General features: G+C 38.0%; 1 protein-coding gene across 2 annotated transcripts in view; it reads right to left on the reverse strand.

Annotated features, from left to right (window-relative positions):
* LOC137645777 (F-box/LRR-repeat protein 20) overlaps positions 1 to 24,067 on the reverse strand; it is a 325,431-nt gene that overhangs the window by 97,613 nt on the left and 203,751 nt on the right. For both annotated transcript variants that reach the window (XM_068378688.1, XM_068378689.1), the window contains exons 6-7: positions 23,327 to 23,466; positions 21,158 to 21,349 (exon numbers count right to left, since the gene is read on the reverse strand). In XM_068378688.1, the coding sequence (XP_068234789.1) occupies positions 21,158 to 21,349; positions 23,327 to 23,466 (332 nt within the window). The remainder of the gene's footprint in view (positions 1 to 21,157; positions 21,350 to 23,326; positions 23,467 to 24,067) is intronic.

Raw genomic sequence — 24,067 nt, forward strand, 5'->3', positions numbered from 1 at the left:
AGCGATGTTCTCCCTCCGCTGCTTTTCCTAAGGTAAACTCCGAAGGAGATGACCATGGGGCTACGGGAGCAAAATGATCCGGAAATAACTCCGTAAAGACCAACAATCTTTTTAAGGTTGACAGAGTGTTGAGGTGTCTTATTCTCTTCTTCCTCAGAGACCACATCCAAGAGTTCATCCAGGGAAAAATGATCATCCGGTTCTTCCTCCGAAAGAACTCCAACCGCCGTAGCAGCATCTTGTCGCTCGCGAACATGAGAATCGGCACTGCGGTGCGCGTGATCAAGACGTTCGGTATGGCCTACGTCCACATGACGTTCGCTAATCTTGCGCTCGATGTCACGTCCGACTGCATGTCAAACAGCATCTGACTGACGTTGGACGTCACGGTTTGCTTGACATTCGACGTCACGTGCCTGTTGCTCGACGTCACATTTAGCTTGACGCTCGGCGTCACACTTAGTTGCCTGGCGATTGTTGCCGCGCTTGGAAGATCGACGCTCGATGTCACGCTTAGTAGCTTGACGTTTGGTATCAAGAGAAGCAGGAACTTGATGAGATACAGAAGCCTTATCACGCTGTTCAACGTTGTGTTTGTTAGTTGGCCGCCTGTGCGACAGCACGTCATGATCAGAATCTTGACAAACCACATTTTTGCTAACAGCAGGCTGATAAGACTGCATAAAGGATGAGAGCTGCTGCTGCATGCCTTGCAGCATAATCCAATTAGGATCAACATGCGGTGACACAGGTGAAGAAACTTCGATCGCGAACTCGCCCTCCTCATCGCTTGCGTGACGCGCCAACTTTTCAGGAGACGGAAACCAGTCTGACGGAAGCGGCGGTGCATGTACCGTAACACCAGACTCAGGAATAAGATCCATATCTGGCTGAACTAAACCTTTGTCAACTTCTGACATCCTATCAGGACGTTTCGCAGGAGAACCTTCGACAGACGAAAGAAAACGCTCTAGAATGTCCCAATGACTACAGCCAGGCGCTTGTGGGGAAGGATCGTGACATTGAGCCACTACATCCCCTTTCCTCTTAAGAGTTCTGGAAACATGACGCCAGCCCTTGCTGTGCGTAGCGTCATCCGAAGATGAATATAACAAACTAACCTCACCTTTCCCATGGAGAGGATGAGCGTCCTGCGATGCGACAACAGCTACGCTCGAGGGGACGTCTGCACGAGCGATAACGCCTCTCGTTCCCTTTCGGTTGGGGAGGGGGGGGATTCGCCACCCCTTCCACTCACACATCTGTGATTGAGCTCACTTTGCTTGGAGGTAGGACTTCAAGGGGATAGGGTCGGCGGGTTAATTTTGTATAAATAGCTAAAGGTTTGTATTGTGAAGAAAAATACAAAGTATCTCAGAATATGTCATTTTGTTTCCTAACTGGAATAAAAACCTACGCTAATTATTAGGGGTGACTCGAGGGTGGATGTCCTTGTCAATCTGACACACACACACACACAAAAGAAAGAGAGAGAGAGAGAGAGAGAGAGAGAGAGAGAGAGAGACGTATGTAGATGTAAGGCTACACAATGTTTTATCGTGATAAATTGTTTTTTCGTATGTACAGTAAAGTAAACCATCCATATTCTAAATCAAACTTATCTACCATGTTATACAGTACTGTACAGTCAGACCCAGTTAATCGCGTTTTCTCACTTCGCAGTTTCGATTTTTCGCAGCCAAGGAGAAAAAAAACAATTTTGGTTATTGTTTACCCAACATTAAAAATTTGATTTCTAATAGTTGGCAACAGCATTGGGATAACCAGGAACAATGCAATAACTATTAAATAAAAATTCTCATAAAAATTGCAATAAAATTCAAGCTCGACCATGATTTCAAATAGCCTGCGCTCCTTTACACTAGGAGCGCTACGCGTAATATCCTAGCTCTCTCTATAGTGTGCATCTATTTACTGTGGTAAAAAATTACAGCTATATTTGAAATAAACCAGATTTTGATTAAACTGGTGTTTCACTTAACTGTATCCAATAATAATGCATGTAATATTCACATCTTAGTATCAAATTTATACTTAAAAACATAGCGAATTATAATCTCAAGCATTCAAATCATCTGATCAACTCTGCGTAGTCTGTCATCAACTTATATTCACTTTCACAATATTATCCCACTGATATGACCATTCACTTTCACAGAATTACCTCACTGATGTAACCTATCATGCATATTAGTATGATATCTCCTTCACATAATTATTGTCCTTCACTTATTATAATTATCCTTAATCCTTTTCCCAAATCCCTTTCATACATTTACTTTGCTCTCCCACACACATCTACAATGTATCGTTCCAACTCTCTTTGATTCTCTTTATTTTTCACAATTTTATTCATTTTCTCTTTTCTGGCATTCATTTGTCATTTTCATCTTATTAATCATCCTAAACCCCTTTCATATCCCTCATTCCATGTATTCCCATTCCTATTTTTCATTCCTTCTCGCATTTCCCAAATTCATTGATTCGCTAATTTATTTGAATTAGCGTAGATTTGCTGGAGTGAATGTGCAAGAAGGAACTTGACTACAGAAAGGCCAGGGCAATCTGAACGCACACACGCTACCACCTCCCTCTGTCGCGTCTCTTTGTCCTATTGTTTCGTCCTTCTCTCTCCCTGGTGTTTCACTTAACTCTATCAAATAGTAATGCATGTAATATTCACATTTTAGTATCGTATTTATAATTAAAAAACATAACAAATTATAATCTCAAGCATTGTTTATATTCAAATCAGCTGATCAACACTGCCTAGTCCATCATCAACCTCAATTTTCTTATCTTTGTCAGTGCTAGAGTGTGGATGTGTTGTGTCGAGCTCTATTATCCATGTTGTGAGTCATGTTTTAGCTTTGTGTTTCTCGCTTAGAATATCATTGAAAAGATATTAATTAATTTTATGGAGAAACCTAAGTGATAAGAAACAGTACACCATGTCTGCTCCTAACTATATCTGCTTCAAATATAATGAAACAGATGGAGAACGGAAAAATGGATAGTGTGTGAATGTAACAGACTCTACCATAAGAGATGTGCGCATATAGTGACAGGCATCAGTGAGATTGGGGAATAACCTAGATTGCTTATGCCCTCACTGTGTATGTGATGCCAGACAAAACAATTTAGTAATATCAAAATTAAAGGAAGATGTAAACATGAGTAATCTGGCCCTGAACAAACAAGATGAGAAAATAGATGACTTGGAAAACAAACTTGCGAGCCTTGGCGCAGACATAGCAAATTCCACCCAGACCACCAACCTCACAGAGAAAGTTAACAATCTTGCCATGAATGCGGAATCAATTAAAGCAACACTTCAAACATTGATAGACCCAAAACCGGAGAAACCGACATTTGCTGACAAAGTTGAGGAAAAAAATCTGTTGATAATTAAATCAACAAATACAACTAAAATTACTGAAAGAAAACGTGAGGTTGAACAAGCACTTAAAAATATTCCTATACTTAATACGAGGTCAACTACGAATGGAAAGGTTGTTGTAAACTTTGCAAACAATATGATCAGAGAAGAAGCGGCAAACAAAATTCAGACATTGGGGGCTAACACTGAAACGAGAAAAATCGAAAAACTAAAACTCAAAATAATGATATGCAATGTATACAATGATGAAGATGATGTAGTAAATGCTTTGATTCAAAGAAATAGCTGCCTGGACCATATCCAAAATATAGAAGATAAGATAAGTGTAGTCCTGAAGAAAAATGCCTCGGGGAGAACCACCCACCATGTGCTGAAATGTGATCCCGAAGTTCGGAGGGCTATTCATGATAATGGGAATAAAGTTTCGTTACGATGCGGTATCTATAACATACGTGATAGGTACCACGTGATCACCTGCTACCACTGTCAGAGGTATGGACATTTTGAAAAAGATTGGAAGTCTAAGAATGAAGATAAAGTCAGAGGGAAATGTTCAGGGGGACACTCCACCAGGGAGTGTTATTCAGAAGTGTTAAAGAGTATACAGTGAACCCTCGTTTATCGCGGTAGATAGGTTCCAGACCCGACCGCGATAGGTGAAAATCCGCGAAGTAGTGACACCATATTTACGTATTTATTTAACATGTATATTCAGACTTTTAAAACCTTCCCTTGTACGTAGTACTTTTAACAAACTACCCTTTAATGTACAGAACACTTAATGCATGTACTACAGTAACCTAAACTAAAACAGGCACAAATATTAAAGGCGATTTTATATCATGCGTTTCCTAAACACGCCAAAAAGCACGATAAAAAATGGCAACCAATGTTTTGTTTACGTTTATCTCTGATCATAATGAAGAAACAAACGCATTTACACATCTGTATAGGTTAGTTTTTGCATCGATTATATTGATTATTCAGTACAGTATGTTGATTTTGTTATTACCAATGTTTTACTTAATTTTTCTTAGGACTTCCAAATGAAATGTTTTTCTTTATGACGCCGCCTGAAACGACGGCGTCATAAAGTACGCTCAGTAAACAAACGAAGGCATTTAACGCGCATGATGAAAGTGATAAATAATGATATTACAGTAAAAGCTTTTAGAAAATACATGTATGTTATTACAAATATTATTTACCGTATCTATATAAAATCATACATACGTAGCAAAGCAGGAAAACAATTTACGAGAGAGAGAGAGAGAGAGAGAGAGAGAGAGAGAGAGAGAGAGAGAGAGAGTTGTTTTACGTACGTAAATGTAAATTTTAAACAAAAAAAAAGTACAGTACCCCCATTTCATATAAAATAGGTTATTACAAATATTTTACTTTCTCATATTACAGTAGTCTGTATAATACTGTAAAGTTCAGTACAGTATATTGTTGTTATAGTCGTGGCGATGAAATTCTCACGAAACAAAAACATGGCATTCGATTACAACAGCCGATTCATTCTCTCTCTCTCTCTCTCTCTCTCTCTCTCTCTCTCTCTCTCTCGTGTTATACAATACTTACATATAGATGAAGAAACTAAAATTATTTTCTTAGTGTCAATTAAATACGAAACGAAAAAATTATGCCGAGTTTACATCCATTTCAATCGTTACTAAAAATACGGCATCCGATTTCATCAGCAAACCATTATTTTTTGGGAGACATCATTTTATTCTAGAAAATTGCTACTCTTTAAATAGTTAATTGCACATTAAGAAAGCGTGTACTTTTGTTTTTAAATTTCGGGTGTGTTTTAAAAATCGAGTATTGTTGACTTCTTTTTGTTTTACTTTTGGCTGTGATTAGATCAGCTGACGTCTAGCTGCCGCTCTTGAGAGTGTACGAATACACTAACAAAGTATCGTTTATACCATTTCTTAACTTATTCAAACCGTCTACAGTATACAGTTGATATTACATAAGCACCAATGTGTTATAACCTATCAAATTTTTTTGTTTATTACATTTAAAACAACACACACACTCTCTCTCTCTCTCTCTCTCTCTCTCTCTCTCTCTCTCTCTGTGGGCTACTTTTCACTACCTCCCATTCCTTACCTCTCTCTATCTCTCTAACAAATGATATCTTTGTTGCTCCTCAAAGTTTCATTCATATTGAAAATCAATCATGATTCAATTTTCCTTACTTTCTCCAATCTTGCACCATCGGTCACATCGCGGTATTTTCGAAATTTCCGGAAAATCCGCGATATATATATACATGCGTTATGAAAAAAATCCGCGAAGTGGTGAATCCGCGATGGTCGAACCGCGAAGTAGCGAGGGCTCACTGTAAACTGCACAAAGTTAAACAGACCAAGTGACCATACAGTAAATTCTAGAGACTGCAATGCTTTTGACTTGGAATTGAAAAGACTTGCGAAAAATACTGATCATGGTTACTAGGGATGTCATAAACTGTGGCTATGTAAATATACAATCTGTATGTAATAAGACTGTTCAAATTCGAGAATTAATAAACGAGAAATATTTAGATATACTAGCACCATCTGAAACAAGGCTAAATAACTTGGATAAGGCAAAGATCACTGAAATGACGCCCCCCCCCACACATGCCTTCTTTCACATACCGAGAGAAGGTAGGTCTGGTGGGGGTGTCGGACTCTTTATTCATAAAAGTTACTCAAATCTCAAAACGTTGAAAAAAATTAGTGTAACAAGCTTTGAATATATAGAAATAAAATTTACGCCAAAAAATAGAAGAATACCCTTTGTAACAATCTACAAACCTCCTAGAACAAACTCAAGCATCTTTTATATAAAATTCGGTGCTCTCATTGAGATGATCATCATGTAGAAAAACGAATTAGTTATCTGTGGAGACTTAAATTTTTGGATGACGCATCAAATCCAGACGCTTTGGCATTTAGTGAGTTACTAGAATCATGTCGACTATTGAATAATGTTGACTGTACAACTACTTTACCTGGGCATCCGTTAGACATAGCTCTAAGTGATGACATGAATAATATTGTATCTGATATAAAAGTCAAATAGAAATGTACTATCTCCCCAGTACAAAAACTTATTACGTTTAGTCTACCTCTACAGAAACATGCATTAGTAAAGGAAATAAACTTTAGACATAAATCAAATTTTTCTCCTACCGTATTTATTGAAGAAGTTACAAAGAAAATAAATGATGCTATCAACATTCCCTGTGATCATGATGACCAACGTCTGTTAGGAGCTAAGTGTGCTAACTGTCCTATGACCACTTACAATAAAGTAAGTGAAAGTGAATAGGATACCATGTGCTAAGTGTGCTAACTGTCCTATGACCACTTACAATAAAGTAAGTGAAAGTGGATAGGATACCATGTGCCCACCGATGGAAAAGACTATAACCGTAAAAGACTAATCTCCTTGGTTTGATGAAGAGACTTTGGTAAAAAAAAGAGGAAAAAAGACGTAAAGAAAGAAAGTGGAATAGGTTAAACACTGAAAGTACTTGGGTAGAATACAAAACTGTTGCGTGTCAATATAACTACCTACTAAGAAGGAAAAAAGTGAATACTATAAGAGAAAGATCTTCGAAGCAGCAACAGACAAATAAGTTATATCGTCTAATGAATGGTATAATGTGAAAGAAAAGATGCTACCTGATGGATACAGTGACCAGGAACTAGCAAATAATTTTCTAGTATTCTTTAAAAACAAAATTGAAAACATAACCAGGTCATTTGTAAATACTCAACATCAGATTAATGAGACACCAGGCACACAGACAAAATTAATACAATTTAACAACATAACACAAGATGACATCACCAGAATTATCAAGAGAGCAAAGAAAACAAACTGCCTGATTGATCCTATGCCAATATCTGAAGTAATTGGAGAGAGAGACTTTTCTAGTCTAGCCAAAATAATAATGAGAATAGCAAATGCAAGCATTGATGAATGTAAGTTTCCTAAATCTGAGAAAATGGCTATAGTCACACCATTTCGGAAAAATGAACTGAACTACCAAGAATTCAGCTCAAATAGGCCTATTTCAAATCTATCCTTTGTCTCAAAAGTGCTTGAATATGTAATTCTTGAACAACTAGTCAGCCATTTAGAAGTAATAGAAGCTTTGCCTGACAACCATTCTGCTTACAGAAAACTATACTCTACGGAGACAGCCAATTGCTCTGTTGTAAATGATATGCTAGAAATGATGGATGAAAATAAAAATGTGGTATCTTAATACTGCTCGATCTCAGTGCTGCTTTTGATACAGTGGTGCATGAACTGATAGTAAATGATCTACGGTCCATCGGCGTTGAAGATCAAGCCTTCAAATACCTAAAAGACTACTTGGTTGGTAGAAATTACTGTGTACAAATTGGAAACTCTTATTCATCATATGAACCCTTAAACGGAGGGGTACCCCAGGGGAGTGTACTTGGCCCAATCTTATTCTGCATCTATATTATTGGTCTATCGAAAATGCTACAAAGGCATGGTGTGAAGTTTAAACTATTTGCAGATGACACACAATTTTACTTCTCCATAAATGATATACATGACACTACTGAAACTCTAAACCGAATCCTTGATAGTGTTAGAGAATGGATGAAATTTAAACAACTAAAATCAAATGAGAACAAAACTGAATTCATGGTGGTGGGCAAGAGAAATAGCGTGAGAAACTTACTTGATATTCAAATGAACATAAATATGACTCGGTGCCGATATCTAGTAAAGTTCAAGATCTAGGTGCATTTCTTGACTGTAACCGGTCTCTAAATGCCCAAATAAATAATGTAATAAAAACTGCTGGTTATCATCTAAGAAATATTGCGTTTATAAAAAAGTACCTGGACGAAAATTCTGTAAAGAAACTTGTGATAAACTGTGTTATTACCAGGATTGACAACTGCAACTCTATTTACTACAATTTACCAAAAGTGCAACTTAAGAAATTACAAAACATAATAAACAGAGGAGCAAGACTGATAAAAGGTGTCCCACCTAGAGAAAGGATCACTCCTATACCAATCGATTTACACTGGCTGCCGATTAAAGCGAGAATTGAATTTAAAATATGTACAATAACCCACCAAGATATCAGAACCGGGCATCACAAATACTTAAAAGAATTGCTACACATTGCGCAGCCAAGAAATCATGTCCATACGAGAATAGTTACAGATGGCTTCAAACTGTTGGAACCTTGATAGATGTCTACTTTAGGCTCCAGAGCCTTTGAACATGCGGCCCCAAGACTATATAATAAGCTCCCATGAAACATTTGAATGATTGAAGACATTGAGGCTTTCAAGAGGAAACTGAAGACTTTCTTATTTCACGAGTCTTTTGACAGTGACGATTTAACAGTAAATGAACAATTTATGATATGAAATGTTAAATACTCTGAACGAACAAGGTAAAATGACAGTGGAGGTCCTGTAGAGAGTGGGGTTCCGCTGCTGTATGGGACAGGAAAAGCAGCCATCAAAGTAAGTAAAAGTAAGTAACGCCATTATTATTAAGGCATGCTACCGCCGATGCACGATACTTTAAGCTCTATGGTGCTTGATTATAAAGCCTCAAGAGAGACTTAGCAAAGAAACAAAGATTTAAATAATAGTAATTTTCTAAAATGCAATAATGCTTCGGAAGCATTATTGCATTTTAGAAAATTACTATTATTTAATAGTTGATTGTTCTTTAATAAAACATTTATGTGCTTTTGTTTTAAATATTGGGTGTATTTTATCAAGCTAAGTATTTTGGGTGCTGTGATCAGATCAGCTGATATGATCACATGTTTCGGGCAACTAGGAATGGTTACATTATTTGCAAAGAGATGGTGGTAGTGGTGGTTGTCCGAAACCTCAAAATTTGCAGGTTATCTGTACCTACACTATGGTATGCAGGAAAACAATGATGCAAACACATTTAAAAAAAAAATAAAAAAAAACTTAATTCAATAAACTTGAAATAAAAAACCATCAAAATCAACACTGCCATTCGACCTATTAAAAAGTTTTAAAAAATTCATCAGGACAGCATTGGCTTGGGGATAATCTTCATCGCTTTCGTTAGCACTACCAGCACAGTAGCACTGTCATCGTCCTCCGTTTTGTCTAAAATGCTTTCGCTGTATATAGTGCTTAGAAATCTAACATAAACTAAATAAAGATGATTTTATATCATACTTTCGCTAAACACGCCACCTAAAACCGAAACCATAGCTTAGTTTACATTCCATCACTGATCATAACGAACAAACAAACGCATTTACACATCTGTGTATAGGGTAGAAATTCAACATAAATGAAATATGAGCGATTTTATGCCATGCTTTTCTTAAAAACACCGCCTACAACAGAAAAAGTTTTGCTTACGTTTCATCGCCGATCATGATGAACAAACGAACACATTTACACATGCAAGAGATAACCAGTGATACTAAGAGCTTTTATTAAAGATGTTATTATGAATAAAGAATATAATATGTGTGATAAAGTGTACTAACCGGCTGGCTTCGGAATTGCCGTCCGCCTGTTACACGGAGTATATAATAAAAACGCTTGTTTTCTTCTTAAGGAAATATGATATTTTGATTATACAATAAATTTTTGAATATACTTACCCGGTGAATATATAATAGCTGACGTCTCCGACGGCTCGACAGAATTCAAAAACTCGCGAGCGATCGCCATGAAGGTAGCGGGTGTGCCCACCAGCGCCAACTATCGGCCAGATACCGCATATACATGTAAACAGCTCCAGTTATTCTCATCCCGCTGTGTCTCTATCGGGGAGGAAGGGGGGGGCCTTTAATTTATATATTCACCGGGTAAGTATATTCAAAAATTTATTTTATAATCAAAATATCATTTTTAAATATTAAACTTAGCCGGTGAATATATAATAGCTGATTCACACCCATGGTGGTGGGTAGAGACCAGAATTAATACAGTTTACGGCGTATATGCTTAGAGTTTTTGACAGTTATATCATAACCAAACCCAAATAAATATAGGTACCTGGTAAGGAAGCTGACTCTAACGATTACTCTGCCTTGTTAGTCCGCTTTCCTCACGAAGCCCAGCCATCCTCTTAGGATGCTGAAAGACTCCCAGGAGCTGAAGTATCTAGGGCGACAACCCACACAACAGGACCTCATCAAAACCCTTAATCTGGGCGCTCTCAAGAAATGACATTTGACTACCCGCCAAATCAAAAAGGATGCGAAAGGCTTCTTAGCCTTCCGTACAACCCAATTAAAAAACATTTCAAGAGAAGATTAAAAGGATATTGGAATTAAGGGAATGTAGTGGTAGAACCCTTACCCACTACTGCACTCGCTGTAACGAATGGACCCAGTGTGTAGCAGTCCTCATAAAGAGTCTGGACATCTTTTAAGTAAAATGACGCGAATACCGACTTGCTTCTCCAAACGGTCGCGTCCATAATACTTCGAGAGATCTGTTTTGCTTAAAGGCCACAGAAGTTGCTATAGCTCTTACTTCGTGCGTCTTAACCTTAAGCAAGCAACGCTCTTTTTCACTCAAGTGAGAATGAGCCTCTCGGATTAAAAATCTAATAAAATATGACAAAGCATTCTTTGACATAGGCAATGAAGGCTTTTTAACTGAGCACCACAAAGCCTTAGATCCACCTCGTAAGGATTTAGTCCGAGCTAAATAAAACTTCAGAGCTCTAACTGGACACAGCACTCTTTCAAGCTCGTTGCCTACGATCTCTGACAGGCAAAGTATATCAAATGACTTAGGCCAAGGACGAGAAGGCAGTTCATTTTTGGCCAAGAAAACCAAGCTGAAGTGAACATGTGGCTTTATCTGTAGAAAAGCCGATGTTCCTACTGAAGGCATGGATCTCACTGACCCTTTTAGCCGAAGCCAAGCACACTAAGAAAAGCGTCTTGAGGGTGAGATCCTTCAGGGAGGCTGAATGTAATGGCTCAAACCTGTCGGACATTAGGAACCTTAGGACCACGTCTAAGTTCCATCCAGGAGTTGCCATACGACGCTCCTTAGAGGTCTCGAAGGACTTAAGGAGATCTTGATTATTGGACAGATCTAAGCCTCTATGTCTGAACACAGACGCCAACATGCTCCTGTAGCCCTTAATAGTGGGCGCTGAGAGGGAGCGAACATTTCTCAGATGTAGGAGAAAGTCTGCAATTTGGGCTACAGAGGTACTGGAAGAGGAAATGGATGATGACTTGCACCAGTCTCTAAAGACTTCCCACTTCGACTGATAGACCTTGATGGTAGATGCTCTCCTAGCTCTCGCAATCGTTCTGGCTGCCTCCTTCGAAAATCCTCTAGCTCTTGAGTGTCTTTCGATAGTCTGAAGGCAGTCAGACGAAGCGCGGGGAGGCTTTGCTGAAGACTCCTTACGTGGCTGCCGTAAGAGATCCATCCTTAAAGGTAGACTCCTTGGAACGTCTACCAGCCATTGAAGTACCTCTGTTACTCACTCTCTCGCGGGCCAGAGTGGAGCAACCAATGTCAACCTGGTCCCTTCGTGAGAGGTGAACTTCTGCAGCACCTTGTCTAGGACCTTGAAAGGTGGAAAGGCATAAACGTCCAGGTGAGACCAGTCCAGCAGGAAAGTGTCTATGTGAGCTGCCTCTGGATCTGGAACTGGAAAGCAGTAAGTCGAGAGCCTCTTTGTCAGAGAGAGTAGGAAAAAGATCTATGGTGGGTAGACCCCATGTCATCCATAGCTTCTCGCACACAGTCTTATGCAACGTCCACTCCATGGAGAAGACTTGTCCTCTTCTGCTGAGGCAGTCCGCCAAGACATTCATTTCTGCACAAATCTCGCCAAAGGAGAGATGTTACTGCCTTAAAAGGAGTTCCTTTTGATCCGTGGATCAAAGAACCGAGCCTTCCAGACTGTCCAGTGGAGCTCCCTAACCCTAATCCGCTGCATCTGAAAACAACACATGGTTTGGGTTCTTGATCGCTAGAGAAAGACCTTCTCGAAGTCTAATGTTGCTGTCCCACCAAGTCAGACATGTCTAGACTGAGTTGGGGATTGGGAAAGAGATACTCACTAAGCCCTTCTCCTTGTTCCAATGTTTAGGTGAAATAGGAAAGGGCATAGGTTGAGTCTCCCCAGAGAGTGAACTACTCCAGCGATGAAAGAGTTCCCACGAGGCTAGTTCAAACTCTTACAGAGCAACTGTTTTTCTCTTGCAAGTGAAGGACTTTTAACAGAGCTTGTTCCATTCTTGCGGGAGACGAAAAGGGTCGAAAAATCATACACAGTATCTCCATTCCCAAAAAAAGAATAGTCTGGGATGGGATACTGTATGTTACGACTTCTCTACGTTCACTATGAGACCTAGCTCCTTGGTTAGGTCTAATGTCCATTAGAGGCTCTCCAGACAGCGATATAATGACGAACGCCCTGATTAGCCAGTCGTCAAAATAAAGGGAGGCTCTGAATCCTCAAAAAATGTAGAAAGCTTGCTACATTTTGCAAGGGCCTTGTAAAAACAAGAGGAGCAGGAATGAGGTCGGAGTACAGTGCTCGACAGTGGTACATTACTTTTCCGTCCACAAACCTCAGATGTAGTGAAAGTTTGGATGAATCGGGATGTGGAAGTATGCATCCTAAAGTTTGAGAGAGACCATCCAGTCGCCTTCCATTAATGCTGTCAAGACAGCTTGGTAGACTTCATCGTGAAGTTTGTCTTGACAATGAACACATTGAGCGCACTTGCATCTTACGTACTCCTGCAGTGAACGTGGCTGCCAGATCATTGGAGCCATCCCTGATAGTCTTGTTCCTGCAGAGAACGTGGCTGTCAGATTATTGGAGCCATCCCTGATAGCCTTGTTTATGCATGACATAATTGTACAGCAAAACTTCAAACGCTCGAAAAAACTCCTAACAGGAGATGGTCTAGCTCTGAAGCCGACCATAAAATCTTGGAGCGTCTCATGGCCAGGCGCCAGGGAGAGTCTATGAGGCTTGAGAAGTCTATCTGGGCAGAGGCAGGAACTCCCAAGCCGAGAACTTCTCCCGTGTCATACCAGACGCTCGCTCTATAAGCCAGTTTAAAAGGAGGGAAAGCAAAGGCTATCTCCCCCAAACTCCTCCTGGTGATCAACCAGTCGCCTAGCAAACGTAAAGCTCTCTTAGAAGAGCAAGAGAGCACTAGCTTAGAAAACAACGGCTTCGAAGTAGCTAGGCCTAGTGTAAACTCTGACGTTTAGGCGAACGAGGAGCAGCAGTTACAAAATGATCCGGACAAAGATCCTTAAAAATCAGCATGATTTATTTAAAGTCCATAGAGGGCTGAGCAGCTTTAGGCTCCTCTCCGTCTGACAGAGTCCCCAAGGGAATATCAGTAGGAGGGGAATCAGCAACTTCCTTATCTGAAGGAACCTCGTCCGACAATTGCCGAGTCTCAAGCAAGGGAGAGACCTGCCGTGGTGGCAATGCTTGACAAGCAGAGTCCACACGCAAAGGAGCATCAGTAGCAGTCAAGGACGCTACGTCATGTAACTGCTTAAAGGACTGACCAGCAACAACAACAGGTGCGGGAGGACGCTCGACGTCAACTCGAGACTGCCTTGACTGCCTAGACTGAGCAGTCAAAACAACTCTTGACTGCGGTGCTTGATGCTCAACGTCAAAACAAGTCAACTTCGCTGGTTGGCGAACGTCCTGAACGTCAACAAGAGCATGCGGCAGCGGCTGAACGTCCACAAGCGGCTGAAAGTCAACACGGGACTGCATTGAGTGAGGCTCTACAAAACGTGACTGACGTGACTTTGTAACGTCAACGTCAACAGGACGAGCAAAGGCTCGTTTGGGCGGCTGACGGCCAGGATCTCGATCAGCTAAGCGGCGAGGATCATCGTGAACCTGCTCAGCAGAATAGTCCTCCATAAGAGAGGCAAGCTTATTCTGCATGTCTTGCAGTATAACCCATTTAGGATCAACGGGAATGGGTGCGGTAAGAGACGAGGGTAACGTCTGTGACTGCAAAACCTTGCCTACACTAAGACTCTCGGAGCCTGTGTTACGCTTCTGTTTAGGCGTCGAGCAGTCTTCCGGTGACTGCACAGGGTCAGAGCTGTCCCAATGGCTACAACCAGGACGCTGGACCTGTCCTGAAGGGACTGACTTTCGCTTTAAGGGTCTCGAAACCTTGTTCCACGGTTTCTTACGCGATAAGCCTTCGGATGACGAGGAGAAAACCGTCTCGCTCGTCTTATGGTAGGGGGGGTCTTGACGAGACACGCCTGAAACCATAGAGGGAACGTCTGTTCGTTGGTTAAAGCCTCTCGAACCCATAAGTCCTACGACATTACTTCTCCCTGGGGCATGGGAGCTTGCAAGAGGTCTCGGACTAGGCGAACGACAGGCACGAACAGACGAACCCTCTGTCGCAACACTGATAACACTTTGCGCAATTATCACTTTATCACTACAATTTTCTGTTTTTGCACTTACTTCACTGAAATCGAATTTTTCAATAATTTCACATTAGGCATGAATAAAAACTGATTTCTACCTGAAGCACGCAATTCTCCCCTACATCAAAAGGTTATAATTGCAAAATAAGTCGTATAATGTAAGCACATTAATACAAGCAAAAAAAACAGTAAACATATATATCGAATAAAACGGAAATATATAAAGTTAAAAGGATCAGTGACTGGGGAGGAGACTAAACACTAGTTCATTAAAAACTACGTTTTCAATCTCTCACCGTACAGTGCCTTGGGACGAGAATAAAAACTAAAAACGTTTTATCCTTTCTCCCCGTACAGAGACTTGGGACGAGAGTAAAAAACTGACTCGAGAACAACGTTACTCGCTTGGGACGAGAATAAAGATCGGAACGTTCTCTCTTCCTCTCTCTCTCTCCGTCTCTCTCTCTCTCTCTCTCTTGATTTCACACAGAAGAGAAAAGCCCACTTACCCTTCGTCAATAAACAGGTTATTTGACCAAAGGAAAAAACTGAAAGGACTAAGAAATTGAAAATTAACAAGTTCCTTTAAATTAGTATTTAAAACATTTCAGTTTGAAAGAAGAATGAACAAAACGTCAGAATCGATTTACTCTTTCTGCAAAGTGAAACCGTGATTCTCTCTTTCTCTATCGTAACGATAGAGCGCAAACTGCGTAGCATAAATAAACCAAACGTTAGTTCATCTTTGAAACAGCACGAAGACTATTTAAAGAAAATCTTTCATAAAATATCTACTAAAAAATATTCATTTAATAACTCTTACAGAGCAAATGATTTAAACTTAACGAAAATAAAAGTTGAAAGGGCTCAACGTTGTTTAACTTCGGTTTCCAAGTTAGGACTGCCTACTCTCGGATTAGGGGAGGAATAGGTAATGCCGCATATAAACAAATCATTAAAATTTATCTTGATGTTTATTATAAATGGAAAGCTAATCGAAGAGGCCTAATAAAGGCGGGTGAGATATAAAATATATAGAGGAAAATCTATAATTAACAACAACAATTTATAACGTGATAAGATAATTGCTAAAAGCCTAAAACACACTTCCGTACAGTAAGGGAAGGGTCGGCCATTTTTACTCTATGGAAAAAAACCAGAGATAAAAGCAAGGGCAAAACACTTTTACTCTCTTTTCAAAAGCATTTCTTTTGAGGATAGTATTGAATAATCCAACACGGCGAAAGCAATAAAACCAAAACCAAGTACTTCACCAATTCGGTAGAAAACTCGAGGTCATAATAGCGAGTGGAATCGACTTGTCGATGGAACCAACAGAGAAGAACTGGAGCTGTTTACATGTATATGCAGTATTTGGCCGATAGTTGGCGCTGGTGGGCACACCCGCTACCTTCATGGCGATCGCTCGCGAGTTTTTGAATTCTGTCGAGCCGTCGGAGACGTCAGCTATTATATATTCACCGGCTAAGTTTAATATTTAAAATTGGGGGTTCGCCCTTTACATGGGGTCATCCTTTACACGGTAATATAAGGTATATGTTTTTTAAAGCTCATTTAACTTTATAAAAAATCGTAATTTTCTAGAATGGAATAATACTTCCGAAACTAAATTGAATATGAGAGAGAGAGAGAGAGAGAGAGAGAGAGAGAGAGAGAGAGAGAGAGAGAGAGAGAGAGAGAGAGAGAGATCAGCTGTTGAAAAGAGATCAAATGCACAGTTTTTGTTTATTTATTTAAAAGAAACGATTATGCAAAATATTTAAGATTTTAGTTTATAAAATAAGCTAAATTTCTGTTTAAGAAAGAATATATAACATACTGCGCAAGAGACAACACATAAGTTGCGTCAAGCTTCTAAAGTAGCGGCGTAGTCTACAGTCATCTGAACGAAAACACCGAACATTTACAGTAAGTACAGTTAAGCTGTACAGTAGTAATATTATTGTACATACTGTATATTACAGTAATATACATTACAGTATCAGTGAGTATTACGTTACAGTACAGTATTAATAGATAGGAACAACTTTTGCTATACAGAACAGTAAGGGGATGATGAAGACTCGCTAAACTTTACCTTAGCACAATACTGTACTGTAACCTTACTGTGTCCAATACATAGAGTACATGTGCGCAAATGTTCTGCACACTGTACATATGATTATAAACTGTTGTAGAAACCAAATTAAAACTATTAGGCAGTATTTACTGTGTTAATCATCAGCTCGGGCACTAGCTTGTGGCAAGGGGCAGTGACTTTTTAGGTTAGGAGCTAGCCCACCCTAGTATAAAATTTATTCGCAAATTTTCGCTTATCGCGACTGTCTATGTAACCTAAAAATCGCGATAAGCGAGGTCAAACTGTATACTTTACCCAGCAGTACATTATGGTACTAATTTGCAAACAAATATTTCAGTAGTGTACACTATGATGTCTGAAATGGATCACATCAATTCCAATGCGATCCATTTCTGATATCAGAGTGTACAATGTAATTTACAATAGGCTATATTTAGTTACTTGACCTAATATATACACTAAAATGTAAAGAATTTAACTACACTCTGTGTTTTGTGTGATGTAGATGTACGAGAGAGAGAGAGAGAGAGAGAGAGAGAGAGAGAGAGAGAGAGAGAGAGAGAGAGAGAGAGAGATCAGCTGTTGAAGTAATCTAATGCATTGTTTTTTTTTTTTTTTTTTTTTTTTGTCAAAAAGAAACAATCATTATCGAGATATTTAAGTTTTTAGTTTATAAAATAAGCTGTATTTCTGTTTAAGAAAGTATAGATATAACATACTGCGCAAGAGACAACACATGAGAAGTTGCGTTATGCTTAAAGAAAACGCGTAGGCTACGAGTCGTCTGCACGAAAACATCAAACACTTACAGTGAGTAGAGTTGAGCTATACTGTAACAATATTACTGTACATATATTACAGTAATATACACTACAGTATCAGCGAGTATTAGGTTATAGTACAGTATTACTAAATAGGAACAACATTTGTTATACAGAACAGTAAGATGATGACAACTGGGTAAAACTTTACCTTAGCATAATAATGTACTGTAACCTTACTGTGCCCAGTAGGTAGTGTACATGTGTGCAAATATACTGTACATATGATTATAAACTGTTGTTGAAATCAACTTAAAACAATATTAGGCAGTATTTACTGTGTTAATCATCAGCTCGGGCACCCACTCGTGGCAAGGGGCAGTGGGGTTGCTATCGTTACCAACCATGGAGCAACAGAGCCAATTTTCTTTTATTATTGTCTGGTCATATAAAAACGAACTAGAAGTAACCCATTTAAATCACTCGGAGGTTTGTATCTGCGTAGGAATAAACATACTTTAAGGGGCCCGCCCGGTATGCCAATATATGAGGGTATAGGTAGAAAAACACAAAATCCTGAAAATATTCACTGAGCTTTGTATGGCAATGGAGAATGCGTTTACAAAATGTTTTTTTCAAAATTCCTCTTCCTTTCATAGTTACAAGGTAATTAGTAAAAGTAACTCAATACACCAAAAACATTGTTCCCAACAAGAAAATGCAGTATTTCTTCTGTTATTGTAAATTTTGATAACTATTATATTTTAATACAAAACAAATTGTGACAATGGCCTCTGTATAGATTCTATGAGTCACAAGACGATGTATTACATGGTAATTACACCCTTCATTCTTCAGTTCTAGCAAAAACTTCACAGAGTACACAAGAGTTTGACGTCTGACATTCAATCGTTTTTAGGTCTGTTTATCTCAATTTCGGCAAGAATTTCATCATGCCAAAGAGGAAAAGACAATTTCAACATCACGCTAACATAAGGAAGAAGAAGATGCGCTCTAATAAGAGTTCAGAAGTGGGTAATATCGGTGAAAATAGCGGAGTTAGTGAAGGAGAGAGATGATGAAGGAGCAACCATCTCGCCTAAAGAAGCAAGATATTGAGCAAATGGATCTTCATTTATGATAAAATTATGATAAAAAACTTTGTTTAGGTTTATTAATATCCAAATGCAAACATAAAATTCATAATTATCATGATTTATCGTAAAAATATAAAGAAAAACTTTGAATGCTCCTATCTCAAAACTCTACTTATTGACCTTCAAATTCTATCATCTCCCTTACTTTTAAAAAAATAGCATTGAAATTAGGTATATAACTTAGAGGCATTATTAAGGGGACCGTCCACCATGTCCGCCATTTTTTTTTCTAATGATCCAAATTACACCATTTCTACATATGTTTTAGACATATATAATACCTTCATCATATAAAAATTTCAAGTCATTTGATCAAAAACTTTTGGATTTATTAGCAAAAATCATGATATAAAAAAAAAATTAGGTACATTTTTCCCCACTACTATAATACCAATTGTATTGAAACTTATACCACAAAAACTACTCTAACAACCGAACAATTCTGTCAGACAGAATTTCGATTTTCCTTTCTGTTTTTTTTAATGAATTTTTATTTTTTTTTCCTCGTCTAGACGGAAAATAATCGTAAAAAAAATGTAAAAAGAAAATCATAATTTTGTCTGACAGAATTGTGGGATTTTTATTCTCCTTTTCAACGATATCTTTTTCTCTAACATCGAACAACAAATAAGTGAGAAAAATGTACCTAAGTGGGAATAAGTATGTTTTTGAGTTATGAGCTCCCAAAGATTTGCAGCAAACTTTCGCTTCTTTTCTAAAAGAAATCAAGATAATATTATTATGATAACTTTTATTGTTTATTCCTACATAAATGCACCCTAAACGAGGTATTTGAACCCTCAGTTTACTATTCCTATGTTATGAGTTGCCAGCGATCTCTAATTGTTGCCAGTGTTTTAGTTAGCAGGTTTCAGCTTTGTACTCTTATCCATGTTTCCCTCTTTCTTGGTTCTTTTTTCTTGTTCTCCACTTACTTTTTGTTCTTTCTATCACCTTATGTAACATTGGCATTGCTATAATGTTCCCGAGGGCATTGTGGAAACACAATGTACATACTAACTTCAAGTAAACAAACGCATACATTATAACTTCTATACATCTTTGGAAACTTCGGCTTCTGTTATTGTAGGCGTAGATTTCGTTCATCTACACTCTACCAATGCCTTCCATTTCTGCCAGACGTACGATAGCTCGAAATGTAAGTGAAAAATCGCTATAGATATGCAAAATTAACACAAAAAGATAATTTTGTCAAACTCAGTCATGCAGACGACACGGTAAGGATGACGTCATCATATAAAAACCTCTATATCTTCGTTATTTGTAAAAATAATTGGCGGAAACTTCTGGGGAGTATGTACGACATGTTTACGCATACATAGAAGCAATAAAACGATTTTCGATTTCTAAAAGTTGTTATGTCAATACCCCATGGCGGACGGTCCCCTTAAACAGTCAAATGTTGCTCATTTTCTAACTTTTTTTTCATTATTTTTGTTCTTAATTTTTTCCCCTTGATTTTCAGGTTTATTTTTTTTTACCATAATGAAAAAAATTCATATCTAGCAAAAAAATTACTTTTAAAAAAGAAAGAAACTTCATTTGATTGGAAGTCTACATCAGGTCTATATAGGGTAATAGTCCCATATCTTAATATCAATTATCACGGGAGATAGAATTTGAACACTAATTTTCAAGATAAATTGTCCTGGTGTCGCAAAAGAGGTCAGAGGCAAAAATCATATGCAGTTTGGAGATGTCCTAAGTCACCTTATTAAATGGTATGAATGTCAGTCTTGTCCTTAAAAACTGGCATTAGCCAGCCGTCCCCATTAATTATAAATTATACTCGTGTCTTGGATTTTATACATTATTTATTAATTTTAGGATATTTTCAAAAGCTAGTTATTGTTTAGCCATGACTTCAGGTAACCTAACTAAGACTAGCCTTCAATGCACTTTAACCTTATTCCCATCCATCTTGAAGCTTCAAGTACAGATATACAAGAGGTTACTGTATCAGAATACATGGATTTAAAAGGTGATTAGCTTTACAAGATCTTAATACAAAGTTTAATAAAAATACTGAAAAATTAACTTCTTAATGTTTCCCAGAGTCTACTATATTAGCTAAAAATCTTTGATGTAACCTATAAGTCCAGCTTGTTTCTTTCTCATATCTTTTCCTACAAAGATTTTGTCTTTGTTATTTTATCTTCATCTCCCAAACATATCACAAAAAAAAAAAATGGCAAAAACGGTAGTCTTACCCGAGCCAATGCCTGAAATCCATTGTCTGTAAACTGTGAGCATGATGCAACCTCCAGGGTTTCAAGATGTGTACAGTGCTGGGATAAAACAACAAGACTAGTATCTGTTAGATGTACACAGTTACTCAGGCATAAATAACGAATCTTTATGCAGTTTTCTGCTAAGGCAACCACTCCTCTGTCACTTATTGCCTGTTGAGAAAAAAAAAATACAGTACATTATTCCATAAAATAATAACAGCAGTGTTCTGTAAATCAACTAAATGATAGACATTTATGAATAATTCAAAACCAGATGATTTTGACATATGGGATCCAACAGAAAAAGAGGCATCTGAAGAAGATGAGAATAACCCAATGGCAATCAGAATTAAGATGCTACTTGCTAAAATGTTGTTGGAGAACAAAGTATTGAAGAGCTGACTAAAATATATGGTATCAGGAAAAAGGACGAGATGGGATAAGTTGAATGGGACAAGTATGATACCATTGTTATATTGTACAGATGAAGAGGGGATGCACTGCAAATTGAAAAGCAATGAGCTTGCTGAGGCATACTGTTAAAATATTGGACAAAGTAGTAGTGAAAAAGCAAAATAAGTTATCAATATTGACAACTGTCTGTTCGGCATTATACAAGATACCAACACCAGAAGTCATATCTATAATGAGGCAACTAACACAAGTACCATGCAAAATCAAGGAGATTACACTATTTATTAGTGGACCTTAGTAAGCGGATGGAAAAATTGGTAATACAGTTGAGTATATGAAAGAACAAAAAAAGGGGAGGATTAGAAATATTGTACGCTTAAACAGAAAGAAAATTTGGCAATTGAAAAGGAAGAAAGGATAGTGCTTTCAAAAGAATGGGAATGCAGGTACTGCTCAAGACCTATATGGATATACAATGTACCCAATGTTGTCCCAAAAAATGCTAAAGACTTCTCAAGCTTAACACGTATGAAAAGTAAATGGGAACTAGAAAGGGGAGACGATACTCTGGTGTAAGAGCAGACCTTAGAAGAGGTGAAAAAAATTGTTACTTGAAGAAAGCAATTATTAAGAAGTCAGTATGAAATACTAAAATCTAGAAACAGCCTGGATAAAGTGGAGAGAGATAACTAGATTGCTGTAAAATAACAATATCCCCGCAGTGAATTAAAGAAGAATTTAGAATGTGTAAATAAAGGAAATACTCTTATGCAGTGGAGAAATAAGGAATTACAAAAAAAAATGGGAAGAGATTCTGGAGAAGTACTATTGGAAAACACCATGATTCAAGGATGAAATAATTGTGAAGATTACATATGAAGAAATTTGCAGAGATGTATGTAGATTGGAAAATACACTGGTTTGAAAAATGTTTAACTCCCCTAAACCTTCACTCACAGGTCTGTCCTTTAATGAAAATTGAAGGAGGGATATAGAGAGGGGAACAGATGAGAGAGTAATTGGAAGACAGCAGTTTAGCTGGAGCTGGGGGGACGCTAAAGACTCTTGAGTATTAACTAGTGTTTATGCAACGATAACTGTAAGTGGCACTTCCCATATGGTTGACAAATGATGACAAAAGGAGAGGACCAGTTAGTCTCAAAATGGTAGGAATAAAAGTAGCTAGACAAACAAAAAGAATGCATAGATAGCACTACTACACCAGCTGTAAATTTAAACAGAAAATGCTTGAGAAAAGAAAGTGAAGAAAGAGAACTCATTCCATATCTGTTACCCTAAAAGAAAATTGTAGATATAAGAACTGATAAGGATGATGATGAATACTCTATGCAAATTTTATATACATGTTTTTGACATTGTATTTTTTTTTTCAAAGATATTAACCCTTTTACCCCCAGGCTCTTTGGAAATTTCCAACCCTTAACCCCCAAGGGTTATTTTTTTCCCAGCACATTTTGCAGTATATTTTTTTTTAAATTGCTCTAACAGCCTTAATTTTTGTCATAGAGAGGTCAGGTTGGTCTCATTCTCTTGGAAAATGCCTGAATTTTCTCAAAAAATTATCAAAAATATGAAAAAAAAAAATTTATAGCATTTTTTTGCAAGGACGTACCGGTACGTCTATGGGGGTAAAGGGATGAGTTTTGTGAAACGTACCAGTACGTCCTTTGGGGGTAAAAGGGTTAAGCAACATGAAAAATATTCAAAACTCACGGCAGCTGAACATAAGTTGATGTGCTCAAGACTTTTACAGTACTGGGCAAGCGATATAAGTGCTGCATCTGTGAGAGCTTTTAATCCCTTGCCTACGAAACCTTGTAATTTAGGGCAACCATGGGCTAACGCATCAACACCTGGGGGAAAAGTAATTAGAAAATATAAAAAAACACTGTTGATGAGTACCAAGTAATCAATTGCTAAAGTAAATTTACTAAACAATTCTATTGTTCTAATACAGTCGAAGCCAAAATATCACTAACTTCATCCTAACAGGACATTAAAATAGATTGGTTTGAGCAGTGAATAAATTGTCCCCATTGGAACCAGATTATTTGAGATTAATTCATTGCAGATATGCATTATGAAGCATTTCTACATAGTTTACAGTACTTACATGCAAAAAAAAAATTAAAATCATAGTATGCACATTGATGGATGAAATCAATTGAAATTCAGCTTCATTTCAATAAAATAACAAATTTGGAAATAGTTTGTATTTTTCCTAACATACAAACCTGGAGCTATTTATAGGGTATACTTTCGGCGCAGCTGAAAGACGACCCATGATAATTTTAGTGAGGAATAACTACCCCATCCGCTAGATAGCGGGTGGGGGGTGGGGTAGACTGGCTACCCCGCTCACTCGCACCTCTCGGCTGAGTAACCACTTTGCTTTATGGCAGGACTTCTCAGGGGACAGGGTGGCGGGCCAATTTGTATAAATAGCTCCAGGTT

The sequence above is a fragment of the Palaemon carinicauda genome, chromosome 8 (genome assembly GCF_036898095.1).
Source record: "Palaemon carinicauda isolate YSFRI2023 chromosome 8, ASM3689809v2, whole genome shotgun sequence".
In the NCBI taxonomy this organism is placed as follows: domain Eukaryota; kingdom Metazoa; phylum Arthropoda; class Malacostraca; order Decapoda; family Palaemonidae; genus Palaemon; species Palaemon carinicauda.